Here is a 19,670-nt window from a genome sequence, read left to right as displayed (position 1 = left end):
GGGAGTAGTACAAGTGAAGAGGCTTATAATCAGTGGAACTCCGGTTACTGTTACCAATGGTGGTGCCCGTCAGGAGGAATCAAGGGACCCTAATCATAGATCAGACCACACCACAGTCGATACAGGCACACTTGGGAACACTGGCACCATCAGCGCCGCCGATCAGACAGCCGAGTCCGCGCCGCCGCGCGTCTGGTGGCGCCTGCCACGCCTACGCAGTGCCGCCCTCGCATCCCCCGACGGGAGGAACGCCGCGGCCTCCGGACCGACGCTGCACTCCGGCAACGGCGCGGGGTACCGGAGGCGGTCGTAGCAGTAGCCGTACGTCATGTGCTGCGCCCGGAACGCCTCCATCGCCGACCGCTGCGCCGGCGACATCGCCGGTGCGGCGGTGCCGCCGCCTGGCTCCTCGCACGCCCGACCGCCCACCGCGCAGCCGCGGAGCGCGAGGTCGGCGAACTCGGCGACGTAGGGCGCGTACTTGTAGTCCACCTTGTAGCGGCCGCCCGAGGTGGCCCAGCTGGAGCCGTCCCAGATGGTGGCGTACAGCGACATGGGCTTGGACGGGAACTGCGCGCCCATGGACTCCGTCCGCACCACCTCCCTGATCGGCGTCTCATCGACGTAGAATCTGCAGAACCGCCAGATTACGCAAGTAAGATGCAAATACATCAGGGATGCTTTGGAGTGTAGTACAGTAACTCTTTGTTTATTACGTAAAAGTGCAAGTTTTATTGTAAAAATAGGAAGTTCATCTGAGAGTTTTGAACTTTGCATTCCTACGTGGGCTCAAGTCGTGCCATGTTTTAAGTCTCATCAGACATCAGTCATCTACTGACTGTCTGAATTTGAAGTCAATAGATTGGCAGAAGTTGTCAAAGCTTCAAACTTTGGGATTGCACGACCTATAATGGCAACAGTATGAGCCATGCTTATTGGAAAAAAGGATGCATGAGCCTGAAAAGAGGGAGTGCTCATGTGAAAACGCATGCTGAAACTGAAAAGCAGGTGATGGATTGTCTGATCGTGGAGGCCTTTTTTGCTTCTCCATGCCACCAAGAAATCAAAAGGGTTCCTTGTGAGTTCTTGAGGATACAGGAGAAAAGCAGGTGCGGAATGCAATTATGCAGGGGAAGGCGGCATGCGGGTCTCGGTGGATAGATCAGAGATAAGAAGCCCATGCACATGCTGTGATGGATTGATGTTCAGGCCTAGTGGGTACTGTAGCAGTAAATGGACCACTTTAGATGTTAACTTTATTCACGTGAAGATATATGTACGAGCAGGACGCATTTGTGTTTTGCGGCATTTTGGTTGCTGAAAGGCAAACAATTGCCACATTTTGGGAGTTTGTTTCAAGAATGCAGAATCTGAATCAAAACAGAGGATTTTAAGGTCACCGTGAATGATAAATTTCAGTGCAGAGACAAAACAATGTAACTTCAGGTGAGAGGCTGAAAGCTATCAATAGGTATTGCCTAAGCAGAAGCTTGCTCTATGTATTGAGCAGTTTGAGATTTGGCCTGGAGGTAATTATTTCGTTACATTTTCCCACTGTATACTTGTTCTGAAACCCTTTGTAGCAACGCCACCTCTGCTCAATTTCAGTTGGGGCCTCAAAACTTACATGATTAAAGTGACAACAGGCAAAGGAATCTACAAGCTGTAAAGATGAAGAGGCCAGTATCTCTCAATCATGATTCATGAGAGCCAGAAATGAAAAGAAAAGGGGGGAAAAGGCGATAAGGAAGAAACAAACAGAAAGTACTTCAACCTAATAATGAAGATTGTAAGTTGCTCCAGTAAACCGTAGTAGAGATAGATAGAGCGCAATGATCAGACCAGCCATATGCAGCGCTGTACAGTACTTGAAGGAGTCTTGCACCGTGAAGAACGGATGAGTCTCCTCACTTCCATGAAAAACATAGCAGGTAGGTACTGAACTGACACCATACCATCAAGGAGTATACTCCTTTCAATGCCCAAATAGACACCATGTGTTCCTCGAAACTAATCTTCCTAGCAAGTCTACTTGTCTACTAAGCACAGCTAGATCACGTCAAAAATGTGCTTGAGATTTGCATCCATAGGTACCACATGTTAGCAACAGTATCATGGTTGATGAGTGAGGGTGAGGAGAGATGGTTCTTCTTACATGATCCTGTCGCGGCTCCAGAGGATGGCGTAGCGGTGGAAGTCCTCCGTGGGGTCGAACCAGAGGCCGTAGCGCTCCTCCCGGCCGGCCGCCGTGCTGCCGTTGCCGTACACGTTGGTCTGCACCCGCCACTCCCGCCCCCGCACGTTCCCCAGGAACTCGAAGTCCAGCTCGTCGTGCGTCCGCTCGTACACGTCCCCGTTCGACATCTGCATCGCGCGGCACAGAGCGTGAGAGTGAGACGGGTCACGGTAGCACGCCGCCACGGCGCCAGAGGCCTTGCGGCGCGGCTTGTGTTGTTGCGGATGGATGCTCACGTAGAAGGCGACGACGACGCCGGCGGTGTGGTCGGCGGGGAGCTTGATGCGGGCGCTGAAGAGCCCGTGGAGGTACGCGCCCTGCGACGCGAACCCGGCGCCTGCGCGGCGGAAAACAGAGCAACGGCGATGAGGTTGACGAGCAGAAATAAAACAGGGGGGGTCGATCGATCGGGAAAGAGCAGCAGGCGGCGAGACCTGTTCGCTCGTCGAGGGAGATGTGCACCCTCCTCCCGTCGCCGTGGAGCGCGAGGTTGGAGTCGCCGAACAGCTGCGTGTAGCCCTCCCGGAAGGAGAGGGGCGTTCCCGCCGGGGGGAGAGGCCCGCCCGCGGCGGCTGCTGGCAGGCACGACCCCGCCGCCGCCGCAACGAAGACGGCCAAGAAAGCCATGGTGGAACAAGCCATTGAGCTGCACAACTACTGCTCTCCGCAAGCTCTGCTGCCGCACTGAGCCGCGCGCTCCCTGTTCCTCGCGCTGTCTGTCTCTACTGCTACCTATAGCGAGCTAAACGGGCTGGAAAGGAGGGTGGCTTTTTCATGCGCCGAGTGTGAACCGAGCTGGATGAGGAGGACATGGACGAGCAGCTAGCTCCTCTTTATCGGGGAGTTGCACTGGCAGTGGCGAGCCGGCGTACGAGGGAGCACTGTGCCGTGGCAGCAGAGGTCTCCTCCTAGTCCCAGCCCTACGCGCCAGAAATGCCGGGTATTTTCTCGTACCGCCCACATCCGAGAACTGTACCCAACTGCGCCGCTACACGTCTCGCTGATTCGTCTATGAAATCTACCCTTGCCTATCCGGCAATCATTGACAGCACAGCTCCCACGCCTTCACCAGTCTCCGCTGGACAAGTGTAAAACTCACAGTTTTTTTTTTTACCGTTGAGCCCAGGTAAAATTTCCTCTCGGCAGAAGCCTCCCGTTTCTTGACGCCAAACTCGTCCAGAGCAGACCACTACGGTTGCAACTTGCAAGCGCATCCAGCGCGCCTGTGTGGAGATTACCCTGCAGGTTACCCGAATCCGGTCGGCAGTTCGTTCGGTTGCAGACAATGATAGCAGTAGCCTTTGGCATTTGGCACCGAGCGTAGCGAGATCTTATCACTGCAGTGTCTCGCCTAAGAACTGTGCAAATCTGGTCCAGACCATCTGCTTTGCACATGATCCCTTGAAGAACACCAAAACGTGGACGCCGCAAGGGCCAGCTGACCATCAGGCCGGCGACATGCATTCAGATCTGACGAGTACGTGCCCTAGTGTATCAAACGGCAGGGATCGCCATGTATTCAGTTGGCCGCCATTGATTGCGCGACGAAGCGGCACACGAGAGCGCCGCGCCGGCAATTTTGGGGGATCGCCGCAACGAACTGGAGAGAGCGGGGACGGAGGGGAGGGACCATGCCGGCCTCGCGCCATGGGAAGGAGGGCGGGCTAGGAATAGGAATGCGCCGGCCGATGAGCTAGGGTCTGTTTAGATTACTTTGAATTTAGGGATTTTGGGAGGGAATTTTTCAATATTTAAAGTATTAAATGTATACTAATTATAAAATTAATTATAGATCTCGTCGGTAAACTACGAGACGAATCTAACGAGCCTAATTGATTCATCATTAGCACATATTTACTATAATTTTACTGTATCAATTTAATATCTAATCACGACCTAATTAGGCTTATTAAATTCATCTCGCGATTTACAGTACATTTGTGTAATACGTTTTATTTTTCGACTACATTTAGTACACTATGCAGACGGTTTACAAAAATTTTAAATTTTAGGTGTAAATCTGTTTAGGGCCTAGGCAGCTCAGCCGGGGAACCGAAGCGAGACATGTAACGTCCCCGCTTCAATGCGGGATTGATTGCCGATCGAGCCGTCGAGGCAGCAGCGAGCGTCTCTCTCTCTCTCTGCCCCCTCCAACGGCTCAACGGCCGCCTAGCTTCCCTCGGCTATCGCCATTCCTGGTCCACGGAGGATCACGGTGACAGAGCGGCAGTAAAAGCACGCCTTGTGCGATTAACCAGACGTTCATGACGGCTGGCCGACCGGGGCCAGCCGGTCATCAGCGGCGAGGAGTGAATGCGGCATCCGGGCCTGCCATGCGAGGCCGGGACAGCGACGAACCCCCCGCGCACAGGCACAGCCACAGCGGGAACGGCCGGCCGCGCGCGGGAAAAGGGTGGCGGACAGGGAGGAGACAGGGCGGCCCGCCGGACCCCAGCGGCGCCCAACCGTTCGCTCCCTTCCCCGCTTCTGGACCAGCCGCGCCCCCGGCGCGCTGATCCCGGGGCTGTCGCGGCGACGGCGAACTGGCCGCTAGCTGCAGGCCGATCCATGGCCGCTTTCTCGGCGGGTCTGGGGACTGGGGTGCCGTTGGATTGTTGCTCGCTCCCCGCTTTTGTGCCGCGCTCCTCTCGCGTTCGTCGTCGCTCTAGCATCGATGGGGGACTTTTGCTGGCGTGCTGAGTTGGAAGGGCCCTGTCCGCGCGTGGAGCGTTGCCCGTGGCCGTTTCTCCTTTCGAGTAGTGCTCTGGTCAGGTTTTGTTTGGTAGCACCTGCCGCTATCCAAGATACTAGTACATACTCCAAAATGCTAATCACCATTTCCTTTCATACGACAACAGTCCAATTTCTTTTTTTTGCGAGTAACAGTCAAATTTCTACAGTTTTTTAAATACAAAACAAAGTGGTCTAGCCTTTTCGTAGCAACCAATTAACAAGGTCAAATAAAGTTATTATTAGGAATAATTCCTCACATGCCATTGGTTGAATCCAAAATCCCTTCGTCGACGTAAGGCATTCTGGATTTTTCAGGACAGATTAAGTCTGCGTAGAAAAGACTCTCTTACCCCTAATTATTAAGCATTTGGGAATATGATAATTAAACTAGCATGTCCTTTCCCATGCACCTTCCTCTATATATTTGCATGCATATCTTTCTATTGGGAAAGACTTGAAAACGATGCACAATTAAAATAGTTAGGTCTACTCTCAAACTAGAATCTCTTATATTTAAGAATAAATTTTGAATCACAGAATGTCTTATATTTGAGAATGGAGGGAGTATATGCTATTGTCAGTGACCGTGGAGGGATACACATGTTGGGCACAACGATGGCATATGGGGGATTACAATTTTTCTCCGAGGCATATAAAGGAAATTGCCCTTATTGTTACACCGGCACATATCATACCATGTGACAATGGAGCGGAAAGAGAATTTTATAAAAAATATAAAAAATAAGCACCACCAATTTGCATAGCCTATGACAAAGTCACCACATTACCATCGATAAATTCTATGCCCACCAAATTGATCAATTGCCTGGTTCGTCTGCTCTCTCTAATTTTTTTTTTTGCCTGGTTCGTCATGTCTTTAATAATTTCATCTCGCTCCAACTCTTTCCTCTAAACCGGGCAGAAAAAACTTGGACTTGGGCTGTGCTCGACGAAAGCCCGGGCCAGGCTCGATTTTGGTTGGGCCCATGTTGGGGGCAGGCACGGGCGGAAAAAAGACATCCTGGGTTGGCTGGTCCATCTGTTCGCCCCCGTGTTCTTCTTTCTACGCAGCAGTACTTCGACCATAGCGGCGGCCCAGCAGCGTTTGGAAAGTGCGTACGAGTTGGGAGCGAACGGCCACTCCGCAAAAAAGGTGCAACGTTGGCAGCAGCAGCAGGTCTTGGCGCACCGAGAGACACGCACACAACGACTGAGCTCTGGAAGTGGAAGTGGAAGTGGAGTGGTGGAGCCTGAGCTTTTACGACTGGCGGGACGGCAGCCAACTCTGAGAGCTCGAAAGCGTCATCGGCATCGCGGGGAAATGAAATTACGAAAATACCCCCCTTCCAAGTTGGGGGAACGGTTCGGTTGCTGCAGACCAAGTGGCGATTCCTCCACAGTCCAGAGCAAGAAGAAAGGCTGCATCAGCATCAGATGTTCCGGCGGTGTCAACGCGCGCCGCGAGAAGAACACGAGCTTTCTTTTTTTTTAAAAAAAAAAGAACACGAGCAGCTTGTCCGCGGCACAACCGGCGGCGGTTGGGCGGCCCGTGGCTCGTGGCGTTGACTTGGTGCAGCGCAGGCACACGCCGCGAGCCCGTGACGACGCGGTCGTGTAACGCCCCAGGTGGTAATCATTTATAATTAAATTTAATTACGACTATTAGTTTTAAACTTACACGATAAATGATTAGACAAAAAAATTATCAGCTCGGACCGGACCGGTCCGACCGGTATGAGTAACCGGTCCGACCGGTTAAACCTGTATAACTTAATTAGTCCCACAATCATTAAAATAAAAAGCAACATCTCTCCCTCACCAGCACTCTCTCCATCTCTCACATTCACTCCCTCCCTCACTCTCTCCCTCAAATGCCCTCCCTCTCCCTAGAGCCCTAAATTCCAAATCCTCCACCCCAACTTGAGCTCAAGGCCAAGGAGACTTCAAGATGGCGTGGAACACCTTCTTCTCCGCACGCACCTACCAGGGGTGCTCTTGATTTCAAGTTCTTCGCGCCGAAAAATTTCGTTTAAGGTACTCCAACTTATGTCGGCCCGATCTATTTTTTGAGGAGGTTCTAAGTGATTTCCTTTGGTCAATCGTCTCTATATGAATCCCTTCACTAGGATCTAAAGGGGATTTGATTTTTTTTGTTAGTTTTCCCCCAATAAGGATTTCTGTTTTTGGCTGAAAACGAGTTTATCGGAACTTCCGACACGTTGTCGGAATTTCTTACACGTTTATTTTGGGTAGGCTGAGCACCCCTTGACGGAAGAAAACCAAAACCTCCGACAATCATCGGAACTTTCTACATATTTATTTTGGTTTGGCCGAGCGACTTTTGTCGGAAGAAACTCAAAACTTCCGATGGGGGTCGGAACTTCCGACACTAGGTCGGAACTTCCGATCAACACTGAGCAGCAGAGCTTGTAAAATGCATAGAAAATTACAGAAAAATATAAAATTAATTTTATTAGCTTCGTATCTTCGTGCTCTATATGATACAACCATGAAATGTATTGTTTGACAACTTTTTCTATACAGTTTTACTCATGTTAGATAAAATGTTTCTATGTTAGATAAAATGCTTCTATGGCTTGATAAATGCGTAGTTGGAGTTAGAACCATGCTATAAATGCAAGACCAGTGGGATTAATTGTGTTTTGGCATATAATAACAATTGCATTGCATTGATTGCCATATCATGTGCATACATATAGCAACCGCAGCGGAGGAGGTGGTCTACGAGTTGGTGGCGGAGCCACAAGAGCCGCCAGAGCAGGCCAGGCAAGAGGAAAGGATTGAGAACCCGGCCCAAGGTCGGAAGGGCCCAAGGCCTACTAACTTAGTGTTACCCAGGCAAGCCCCGGTGCATAACCTACCATTTTAAATTATGAATCATTATATATTTATTACTTGTGCATTACGTTTTTAAGAATTGTCTGGAATCTTATTTGCATGATCCATAGATTCCCTTGGTATTATACTAGTGTGTGTAGGTCGATAGCAGTGCTATGTTTAATAGGTATCGGTAGAAGTCGAGTGATTTCCTATCACTCGCGAGCTATATGGTAGAAGTCGAGTAATTTCTTGTTACTCGCGAGATGTCGACGTCTTTATATTTCAGTATATGAGATATGGAATGCAATATGGAATGAAGGAAATTGAAGACCGGACAGGAAAATGATGATGAGATGTAGGTATGGCAATAGGACAGGGTTCCTGGTTGTCCTAGTCCCGTCTGTGTCGATTGAGGACCGTACCGTTGTTGGCAGTGCTGATCGGGGATTGTACAGTACTAACCACATGCCGGGAATAGGAGGTAGTCGAAACCGGTAAGCCTAGTACTGCCTTGTTTCGAAAGTACATAACTTCATCACCACCCCTTAGGGCATTCGAGTAGTCGCGGAGAATAGGGATGCATGTATTTACTTTTGGTGGTCTCTCGTTGAGCTCGACTGACTATATGTAGGTGGGGCAGTTCTGTAGTTCGAGGCGGGGAGAGAAATGGTTGGCTCGTATAGTCCGACGGGGCAAATGCGTGCCGTGTGGGTTAGATCCACCTTGCAATGTTAAATCGAATCGATTCGCCGTGACTCGCGGATATGAGAGCCTTAATCTCTTTATCACATCGTAGTAATGAGATGGAATATGAATGATATATGATGATGATTACTTTGAATTGTTATTTAATGCTCCACCATATTTGCTTTAGTTGTTATGCAAATATTAGTTGATGGTTAGACTAAGGAAAAATTTTGAGCTAAAATATTGAAAGTAAGTACTCACTTTTAGATGCTTTTTCTGCAAACAAACTACCAGCCAGAAAGTCGTGCATGTGTAGATATGTGGGCTAAGCGGGTAAGTCTTGCTGAATACTAGTTGCTCAGGATTTGTTGTTTACCCTGTTTCAGGTGTAGAAACTAACTAGGATTTTTATCGGTGGGCTCGATATGACGTCCTGTTCTCACGTCTCCGTAGTTCTCAATTTATTGTCTTTGTTTTACTTATTCTCTATTAAAAATATTCCTCAAGTTATGTTTTCTTCCGCTGCTGTCATTTATTCTATGTAAATTGTAAATTTAAAGTTATTTTTTTAAAATTTTTATATTGTTATCTCTTTTGTAAAATTGTATCATTCTAGTACCATCTGCGCTCACCGTCGTGCGAGATTTCTGATGTGTTTCGGTCGGCCTGTGGGTTGAAAACAGACTGTCACATTACATTTAATTAAGCTAATGCGTCCGATATATTCAAATGATGGTCATTACATTTAATTAGCCATTTTAACTTTGCGATTCTGTACAGGTCGGCCCCACCCGCCCGCGGCCCGGCCTTATCCGGGTTGGAATTTCCTCGCCGAGGAGCCGGCGCCCTCGCTGCGCGACCGCGTCCGGCGTCCCTCTGCTTCCTCCGGCGCGAGCCGTTGTCGGACTCGGAGTCCCGGACGGACGCGCGGCGTTCCACCAAGTGGTTGGACCTTTGGACGGGGGCGCCGGCGCGAGACCTGGGGGCTGGGAAGACCACGACGGCCTGGTTTATCGTACCTAATCTTTTTTTGAACTAATATCGTACTTAATCTCACTGACAAAGTGGCATGGCGTCAGCGCTGCACTTGACCTCTCCATCTCTCCCACGGGCACGAGATGGATTAGAGAAGTCGGAGGCTTTTCTGCCGGGATTGTTTCCGCGTCGACACTCCACTCACACCGGCGCCCCCTCGCCGTGCCCTTTCTGTGTCTGCCGACTCGCGTCGCGTGAGGTTCCAGGCCGAGACAGAGACACCCGCGCGAAGCGGCGTTGGTGCCTGTCCGAGATCACATGCGATCCGACCTTTTTTTTTGTTTTATTATCTTCCGTGCACGGCGCACCGGTCGGCACGGACGGATGGAAGGTTTGCACGGAGCGTGGCACACGGTCCAGTCCAGTAGTCCACACCCCCACAGACAGTGAGACGGGAGGGATTGTTCCCGCGTTGTTTTGGTCAAAACGCCAGCGCCGTGCGCGTCGTCACGACTCCAACGGCGAACTAGCCGGTTCCGGCAACGAGAAGGCACGCAACCAGCCGGCAAAACGGCCGAAGCCCACAGGGCCACAGGGCCCGAGAGAAGCCGGCGGCCGCGCCGCTTGGAACCCGGCGGACGAGCCAGGCATAGGGACATCCCTACCAGCCCACCCGGGGGATATAAAGAGCCCGTTTAGTACCCAAAAATTTTTACACGCTATAGTAACTTCCAACGTTTAATCACTAATTTGAAGTATTAAATATAAATAACTGACAAAACTCATTTCATAATACCCGGGTGAAATCGCGAGACGAATCAAATGAACCTAATTATGTAATGATTAGATAATACTGTGCTACAGTAACCAACCTCTAATGACAGATTAATTAGCTTTAATAGACTCGCCTCACGATTTCCCGTCCATCCGGGTAATTAGTTTTATAATTAATCTATATTTAATACTCCTAATTAGTGGTCAAACAGCTTTAAAATTTTTTGGGAACTAAACGGCGCAAAAAAAAAGCATTAAAAAAACCAACAGAAAAGCGGAGGGGGGAAATCAAATCAAATCCCATTTCATTTCGTCGTCACGCGGCTCACGCCCGTCAGTCCCCACCACGCCACTCCATTTCCGCGTGGGCGCTGCGGCCTGCGGAAGTCAACCGAGCCCAGCGCCCCCCCCCCCCCCCCCTCCTTCCTCCCTCCCCCGCCGGCCGGAACAACCACCGCGGAGTCCCGCCCAGAACCCGGCCCGGATCCAGCGGCGATGTTCGGCGACGCCGACGGATCCAAGGACGCCAGCGCCGCGGCGCCCGGCTCCAGCGCGCCCGAGCCGCCCTTCCCCAACCGCGAGCTCACGCTCAGCAGCTACCTCTGCGACAAGCCGCCGCTCGCGTCGGCGGCCGCGGCGGGGCCGTCCTCGCCGCCGAACCCCGCGGCCGCCGCGGCCCTGGCGGCCGAGGATGCCGCCGCCAGCGCCAAGCTCTGCGTCGAGAGGGACTTCCTCCACCTCTCCGCGCCCAAGCGCGGGGATCCGCCCGGCGACGACTCCTCCGTGGTCGGGGGTAAGAAGCCCCGCCTCGACTCGCTCCAGCTCTCGCTCTCCCTCTCCAACGACGCGCCCGCGCCGCCGCCGTCCTCCCAGCCCCCGCCCTCGCAGCTCGCGTCCCTGCTCCCGTCCGATGGCGATCTGCGGGGCGGAAGTGCCGCGACAGCCGCCGCCGCCGCCGCGGTGCCTGCCGCGCCGCCCCCCAGGCGGACCTACAGCGCTAACACGGGGCGCACCCGGAGCATCAACTCCGACGACATGTCCTACTCCTACTCGGTGTTCTCGCACAACCCGAGCTGCTCCCTCACGCACAACTCCACCGACATCTACGCCGCCGGGGAGGGCACCAACGGCTCCGTCCACAGCCGCTTCAACTTCCGCCCCATGGGGGACGGGAGCGTCGCCTTCGCCACGGCGCCGCTCAAGGAGGGCACGTCCTCCTTCCCCACCGAGCTCCCCGCGAGGCTGGTAGCGTCAGCAGCCGCGCTCAGCGCGGGCGGCAGCTTCGACGGCAGCCGTGGCGGGATGCACTCCTCGCGGCCTGATAGGATCCTGCGGGAGATCGTGTCCGACTCTGTGGCTACCATGGCGCAGGTGCTGCAGGATTTCCCGAGCGAAACGCTAGAGGTGCTGCGGGAGACAGTGCGGAACATGATTGATGCTCCAGAGAGGAGGGATGAACTGTCAAGCCTCCAGCGGAAGCTGGAGCGTCGATCAGACCTGACAGCCGAGACTTTGGGACGGGCTAACAAGACACAGCTGGAGATCCTGGTGGCCATTAAGACTGGCATGGCCATGTTTGTAACCGGTAAGGGACGTGTATCTAGCAGCGAGCTTGTGGAAATGTTCCTATTGACACGATGCCGCAACCTGAACTGCAAGAGTGCGCTCCCTGTGGATGACTGTGAGTGCAAGATTTGCTCCACCAAGAAAGGGTTCTGCAATGCCTGTATGTGCCCGGTGTGCCAGAAGTTTGATTGTGCTGCAAATACTTGCAGCTGGGTTGGGTGCGATGTCTGCTCCCATTGGTGCCATGCTGCATGTGCCCTGGAGAGGAACTTGATCAGGCCTGGGCCGACATTGAAGGGAGCTATGGGTATAACTGAGATGCAGTTCCAGTGCCTCGGGTGCAACCATGCTTCTGAGATGTTTGGGTTTGTTAAGGAGGTGTTCAATTGCTGCGCTGAGAACTGGAGTCCTGAGACTCAGATGAAAGAGCTGGACTTTGTTAGGAAGATATTTGCAGCTAGTGAGGATTTTGAGGGGAAGGGGCTCCATGCCAAGGCAGAAGAGGTCCTCAGCATGCTCGCAAAGAAACTTATTACCCCTTCTGAAGCCACAAGCAGCATGCTACAATTCTTTAAATGTGAGATACTTTTCACTCCCTTGCATTCTAGCATGTATAAGCTCAAGTTTTCTGAATGCATTGCTGCTTGCTTTGGTATTCTACTACCACAATCATGTAGGAACTCAGATATTTTTGTTAACTTGTCAGGCATACGTTCTTGATTAATTATATTAATTTATTGAATGCTGAAAGTGATTTCATGAGCACTTGTTATGCAACTACTGATCATCTTATATATTTTGTTCTACACACTGCTCTGTCAGCCACATTCATGTAATCATTTATGATTTATCATTTGTTTGTCCAGTTAATTATCTTTCTGTGTGGCACTATTGCTGATAAAATTCTGATCTTATGATGGGATGTTTATCTTTTTTTTTGTATGGCAACATTGCTGCGACATATTTACGTAAAGTTCTGAATTCCTTCATGTATAACATTTATCTTAATTGCAAAAACTGGACAGTGTTTTTCATAAGTGGCATGAAGTTGGAGTTTGAATGCTGATGAAAAGATCATAGGTCATACCACTAAGCTGGTAACTCTATTTTTTACTAGTGATCTTGATTTTTCTTTGGTCAAAATGCCTTCATTTAAATCAATTGAGAAAATGTGGCCAAACTAAGCCATGGGCTAAGGGATTGAGACCCTCTGATGCATTTTATTTTGTCAATGGTTTATTCTAAGCTCATCATAGGGTCATCCCTGGCACAACTGGCACTTTTGCTTGAGTGTTTGACTGGATTTCTACTTTTTCTAGTTACACCAACTGTGTCAGAAATTTTTGAGAAGCAAAATGTCTCTAGTATTGAAACTACAAGCTAGTATTCAACTCGCTATCTCTAGATATGGTCATCCTGTAGTTGGTTTTTGTGACGCATCAGAAATCTGATGGCATACTATATTACCAACGCAATAGATGAGTTATTGGGTTCATAAAATTTATCAAATGCAGTATCTTGAGCTAACTTTTCATTTCGACAGATGGAGTTACGGACTACTCTGTTACTGGTAGCAAATCGAAAGGAATACTGGCGGCTCAGACAAGTAAATCCACAGATATGCTTCATCTCCAAAGCCCAACCATCACCCCACCAAAATCATCCTTCAACTTCAAGCCCAGCACCTCCATTCTCGATACACAGATCGAAGCACTTAAGGCCAGCCCAAAGGCACTCCCTATTGAGACCCATTTCAGTTCTGCCTCAAAGGACGATGATTCCTCCAGCCTGGAGACCATCGTGAAGTGCAAGGAGGCTGAGGCAAAACTCTTTCAGAAACTTGCTGATGATGCCAGGAAGGAAGTGGACAGCTACCGCCACATCGTGCGCACCAAGACCCAGAAGCTGGAGGAGGAGTATGCCACGAAGCTGGCGAAGCTGGGCTTCCAAGAGATAGAGGAGAAGCGGCGGAAGAAGCTCGAAGAGCTCAAGACGCTTGAGAACTCGCACTACGACTACCACAAGATGAAGCTACGGATGCAGACCGAAATCCAGGGCCTGCTCGAGCGGATGGAAACTACAAAGAAGATGTGGGTATAGGCTCTGTTAACAGTCGTCTGCTGCTGCTGCTGCTGAATACCTGTGGGTATAGACTCCAGTTAACAACTGTTTCCTGCTGCTGCTGAATACCTGAGATGTGTTGTTTTTCATTAGGAGAGTTTGTCAACTGTTGTATTCCTTCACCATCTTGTGTCATAAACTGCCTGTTCTTGTTGTAACCTGTAAGTGGATGCCTAACCTTGCGCTGGCAGATATAACTTGCCAGCATATTCAATCAATGGTTTGCCAATTTGTGTTGCATCGTTGCAGATATTTCTTTCCCCATTTTTCCATGTTCAGATTGGAGTTGTTCGTTCACACCTTGGACGTTTCGCTCACATGCCTGTTGTCGGCATCTCCTCCATCAGAATGCCATCGGCGTCCTGCTCCGCGTCATTTTCCTTATGTTATTTTCAGGGCAGTTTCCGTGCTTTCTCTGTCTAGCCCCAGAAATAGAATTAGTCGATTCATTACTTGTCCATTATAGTCATTTGGTTTGACGAATGGATTGATCCGTATTCACATCACCTGATCCTTGCAATAAGGGAGTATGAAAAAGAAGTACCCCACTGAGGAACAGTGTGATAAACTATTCAAGTGCAGGATCAGACTTGAAGCAAAGACAAATAGACAATGGTCCCGTGATGGACTATTCCACTAGACTACAGGCAGCCTGTGCAGCGCGTACAAAAACCGTAGCAGCACAAGGAAACCTTATCAGCTGCCACTAGTGGAATGGAATCTGCGTAGATTTGCCTGCGTAGATATCCTCATTCCATCCATGGGGGGCCACCGGCACAAGTTGCCGTTCGCCTCGGACCTTGAGCGCATCGCCGGGTGACCACCGGCTTCCTCCAACCGTTCACGCTAATCACGCTAAAGAAGCCCCTCCCCCCACATACGGTGCACAGTGTTCCCCCTCCCCCCTCCAACGGCGCCCCGTATTCCCTCCCCCCCTCCAACGGCGCCCCGTATTCGCTTCCCCCACGCCCAGGGAGCTCGCTCCTCCCCCCAGGGGGGGTACGGACTCCCCCACCCGCTGGCGAGGCGTCGATAGCAGTTGGCGCACGCGGGAAGGAGCAACATATAGTACAGTAATGCAAAACAAATTAGAATTTCATTGATTCAAACATTACAAAATTCCCTAAACGTATTTTTTAATCATAACGAGATTAATATATTTTAATCACATCATTTCTTCATGATATTAATCTCGTTTGAGTCCCGTAACATGATGATAATGCGTATTATGACAGTACAAATACTGTATGATTTTTTTTAAATTCAAAAACGATAAATAAATAGTTAGTTAATGAGTGATAGTATATAGAGGAAATAGATATGGGGGGAATGGTTGGAGAGAAGGAGTTATAGGGAGATGAATCTTTTGGAGTGAGATAGTAAAATATAGTAAATAGTACGTTTGGGAGAGTTAGATGGGGGAATTTTTTGAGATAGCCTAACAGTCGACAGCCGGTACAAGTTGCAACTCCGCTTGGCAGCTTGCCGCCGCAACTCCTGTTGCTGCCCGTTGAGGAATCATGCCCGAGCAGATGGGGGAAGAAAATGTAACGATTCGCTCGCCGCCGGCGACGCCACGGCTGCGGGGCAGTGTCCGTGCTCTGCAGCCACGGTAAACTTCACAGTCTGGACGCGTACGAGCATGGTGTAGCATAGCAAAAGATCACTGAACATATCCCTGGCTCTTGCACATCCAACTGCTGTACAAAAAAAAAAAAAATCTTGCACGCATGAAACAATAGGAGGGATCTTGGTCAAGCAAGAGAGACCGTGACGATCTGATCAACATCAAACAGGAACCGATCAATCCCGAAAGAAGAAAGGGAAACGGCCTGACGAATTACACCGGGGGTCTTGTCGACGGATCAGTTCAGAGCCTGAGCGTGAGGTCGGGCTCCTCGCCAGCAAGCACGACGCCGGCGCCGGCCGAGTTGAGGGCCGCGCCACCCGCCGGCGCGGCGGCCGCGGTCGGCCTGAAGCTGCCGGGCCAGCCGAAGCTCACCTCGTCGTCGCCCACGAAGAACGGCATCGGGCTCAGCAGCCCCCGCTGCTGCTGCTGCTCCGGGCGCGGGCGCGCCGCCGGCGACGCGTGCGCCTGGATGCCGATGGGGTACAGGGCGGAGCCGTACAGCGGCAGGGACGCCACATCGGCGTAGTAGCCGTAGGGGGCGGCCGCGTCGAGCCGCAGCGCGCGCCGGGCCAGCGTGCGCTCCCGCCGGTGCGCGTTCTGGTGCCCGCCCAGCGCCTGCGAGCTGAAGAACTTGCGCTGGCAGTAGTTGCACGTGAACACGCGCGAGGGCTCGTGGGCAGCCACGGCCGCAGCTGCGTCCGCCTCGGCGCCTCCGCCGCCGCTGTTGCCGTTGCTGTTGTCGGTGGTGCTCGACTCGGCGGCTGCAGCGGCGGCGACGGTGAGCGAGAGGTCGAGGCTGACCCGGCCGGAGGAGTTGGACGCCGCGGTGTTGGACGCCGCCTGGCTGCTGATCTCAGACAGCTCGTCGCACGGTTCTTGGCACATCTCCTTGCTATTCATCTCTGGCTGATCGCAACAATCTTTTCACTCGTCACTTGGTTTCTTGTCTCACCTGCACTCAGCACTCAGACAGCACATCAGTTCATATCAGCAAGAAGGTGTGTGTGTCTGTGTGTGGCTCTAATAAGATGCTCTGATCGAATCACGATACTTTTGTGAACATGGAAGGTTAGGTAAGTGGAGGAACACAGATGCATGGATCCATGATGAAGGCATAAAACATGCTTTGTCCGGAAGGGTAGCGAAAGCAACTTTGTCGAGATGCATAAATTGGGAAAAATCCCAGTGTTCTCAGCCCCAGTTGCACTCATCGGCTTGCTTACCAGTGTGCAGATAATGAATGGCATGCGCTGTTCTTGTCAGTATGGCGAAAATTGGTGATGATGAGTTCATGACAAACTTCTGTTAAACCAATGACAAACTGATTATTTAAAGATGGATGTGTCTGATCAGACAGCCTTGTGGATAAAAGGATGGAGTCTCAAATGATTTCTTTTGGCTGAAATCGCTTTGCAGGTTAAGTGATACTCAAGATAACCCTTGTTTATCCATATAGACTAGAGGCTGCCCATTTACTACTAATTTATCATGTGTTAGTAGGGAAGCAAAATTTCTGGTTGCTGAATTACTAAGCAAAACCACATTTTCAGTTTAAAGGAATTACTGCTAAAAAGTAGGCATCGCAAATTAGTTGCCAATAACAGCGAAAAAAGAGCAAAAGACCAGAAGGGGAATTTGCAGATTGCTCAGTTTTCTGCTCAGCAATCATGAGAAGCATCAGATTCGTTGTTAGGCCTGGATATGCTAGTTTCAAATTCCGAGTCTGAAGACAAACATATGAAAAGCATGCCATCTTTTCTGGTCTCAGAATATCTAAAATGGAACCTTATCTATGGTAAAGGCCAAGAATAGCATATTCAGTAGTTGTCAGAAAAGATGGGAGCTCTGTTATTTAGATAAATCCACCGGCTCAGAATGCACCACCTAGCCCTTCCAGTTATATTTTGGTGTTCTACAGATAAATTCGCCGGCTCATTGTTAAACTGTAAACGGTGAATAACTAAGCCAGATTCACTGTCAGGGAGCTTCAATGGTGTTTTCCACATCTTATAGATTTTATTTGACGTACTGACGAAATTACTAGTTAAAAATTCGAGCATGTTGAAACACAACTTACTCTCTTAGAGTGCTGCAAGATAATCTCAGTGAAATTATATTGTTCTGGTTTGATACATTAGCAAAGCATCTGGATCAGAGATTAAGCTGATGTCGCGAAGTACAGCATGGACACAGAAATATCTAGACAGGATATTACCTAACTCATCTGCGGCATCTGGTACCACTATACCCAAACTACTATCGCGACAAAAACATGATGGAACTTGGACGAGACTAACATGCAAGCATTTTTTTAAGCATAGGCACCAGCGAACTAAGTGATTTCATACCAGAATTCCACTACCATCCCTACTAACTTGAATAAACAAACTCAGGCCTGAACGATTTTTATCAAAGCAGAAGTTCTTGGAAGAGTCTAACTAGTCCAAGATCAGAAGGATCAAAGCTCATGAGAACCCAGATTCTTCTCTAGTATCTTCTAGCCCAAGCCAAGCGAGCATGCTCATAGACAGAACTATATTCAGAGAACCGAGAACACTACGATGAACTGCATGAGCCAGGAACACAAGAACAGCAGCCAAGCAACAAGCGAATCACAGGTTTCTCAAGGAAAACGCACTTCAACGGAAGCAGAAACTACCTCAACCACCCAGGAGCAGAATTCTTCACACCGCTTCACTCCAGTGGACGCCGAAAGCCTGAAGACGATGCAGCCGAGGAAGGAACCAGCAAGCTCAGGCCACGGCACCCCCTGAGCAATTGCCCCTTGTCCTCACCGAAGTGGGGTGGGGGGGGGGGGGGACAGACAGAGAGACTAGAGAGGGGCCAAGTGAGGAGGAAGAGGAGGGGGTGAAGTGGTGTGGGGTGGTGTTTCAGTTAAAGTGGCACCCCCACTGTGGTGTTTGATTATGGAAAGCAGCAGAGGTTTGGTAAATTACTTGTAGGGGATGGATGGATGCAGGACAGTGATGCCCTTCCCTTCGCTGCTTCCACATCTCACAAGTGGTGGTACTGCAAGCCAAAGGGATGTCGTATGCGCCTACGCTGCGCTGCACTAAAGGCGCGCCAGGATATTATTGGTGTGTGTACAAGGCTACAAGTATGCATACACTTCAGTTCAGCTTTCCTTTCCATTCCACCCCTTTTGCTGTCTTTGTACCATCACCACCACCATCCATCCAAGAAAAGGGCCACAACAGAAAGTGCCCCACAGCTTGGAGTAAACAAACAACCGGGATGGCTGGGCTGCTCATTCCTGGTACTGGCACTTGTTTAGTTTACTCCCTAGCTTTGGATTAAGTGTGCTTCCACCCATCTAAACACTCAAGTTCAGATGGCCATTCAGTATAGTATTTTTAGGGAAGGGATAGGAGCATGACCACGGAAAAGAGATGCAAGGGATTCAACTCAAGCGACGTGTGTCAGGGTGCGCGAGTTCGAGCGGGCAGGGGACAATCGGAGGTGGAGGTAGCGCCATCCGCCATGAGATTTTTGTCAGAATTGTGCCTTTTCCATGGCAGCTGTTCTTGCGTAACATGCCTTCTGGCGATTCCACCGCGTACTTGCGGTGGTGGTGGCCAGCACCCAGCACCAGCAGTGCAGTGGCCGCATGGCATGGCCATGACCAGTGCGTGGTTTATTTCCGCTGTCAGAAAGCAGTTCGGGGTGCTGGCGGTAGCTTTTTGCAGTTTTCTTTGGAGCAGCAGCTGCTGCTGCTGGCTGCTGCCTCCTGCTGCTCTGCACAACATGCCTGCCTGCGAGTTACCTCCGCTGGCCTGGGCCGCCGCCTCGCCTCTTGCTCTGCTGACGGCTGTCGTGTGCTCGGCTGCTGATCTGATGGACGACGGAGGGATGGATCCGATGACCCACGCACGCATCGCGATGGTTGGTTGCTCTGCCTCTGCTCTGCTGCAGGCTGCCATCCCCTTTGGATGGTTGGAAGGGGGACAAGGCAGGGTCGGGCAAGTAAAGAAAAGAAGGGAGTTCGTACGGCAATGGCTTTCGGGCTTTGGGCAAAGCCGAGATGAGGTCTCGTTTAGTTTCCAAAAATATTCACATAGTTCCCAATATATAGAATCTTCGGACACA

At 50.7% G+C, this 19,670-nt stretch overlaps 3 protein-coding genes across 3 annotated transcripts; 1 reads left to right on the top strand and 2 right to left on the bottom strand.

Annotated features, from left to right (window-relative positions):
- Window positions 1-5: 5 nt before the first annotated feature.
- On the bottom strand, window positions 6-3,140 carry LOC120690494 (probable xyloglucan endotransglucosylase/hydrolase protein 28). Its single transcript, XM_039973160.1, has 4 exons — window positions 2,671-3,140; window positions 2,473-2,573; window positions 2,156-2,364; window positions 6-631 (listed from the first exon to the last, which is right to left on the bottom strand). The coding sequence occupies exons 1-4, from the start codon at window positions 2,876-2,878 to the stop codon at window positions 163-165; spliced, it is 987 nt and encodes a 328-aa protein (XP_039829094.1). The 5' UTR covers window positions 2,879-3,140; the 3' UTR covers window positions 6-162.
- A 7,453-nt stretch (window positions 3,141-10,593) lies between these two features.
- LOC120690492 (protein TITANIA-like) lies at window positions 10,594-14,181 on the top strand. The gene is made up of 2 exons (XM_039973156.1): window positions 10,594-12,389; window positions 13,356-14,181. The coding sequence occupies exons 1-2, from the start codon at window positions 10,742-10,744 to the stop codon at window positions 13,910-13,912; spliced, it is 2,205 nt and encodes a 734-aa protein (XP_039829090.1). The 5' UTR covers window positions 10,594-10,741; the 3' UTR covers window positions 13,913-14,181.
- Window positions 14,182-15,576: 1,395 nt separating this feature from the next.
- LOC120690491 (zinc finger protein 4-like) lies at window positions 15,577-18,682 on the bottom strand. The gene is made up of 2 exons (XM_039973154.1): window positions 18,223-18,682; window positions 15,577-16,515 (listed from the first exon to the last, which is right to left on the bottom strand). The coding sequence occupies exon 2, from the start codon at window positions 16,461-16,463 to the stop codon at window positions 15,804-15,806; it is 660 nt and encodes a 219-aa protein (XP_039829088.1). The 5' UTR covers window positions 16,464-16,515; window positions 18,223-18,682; the 3' UTR covers window positions 15,577-15,803.
- Window positions 18,683-19,670: the final 988 nt, after the last annotated feature.

This window comes from Panicum virgatum, chromosome 9N (assembly GCF_016808335.1).
Source record: "Panicum virgatum strain AP13 chromosome 9N, P.virgatum_v5, whole genome shotgun sequence".
NCBI lineage: Eukaryota > Viridiplantae > Streptophyta > Magnoliopsida > Poales > Poaceae > Panicum > Panicum virgatum.
The sequence above is the reverse complement of the archived record's forward strand: the minus strand, read 5'-3'. Positions and strand labels throughout refer to the sequence as shown.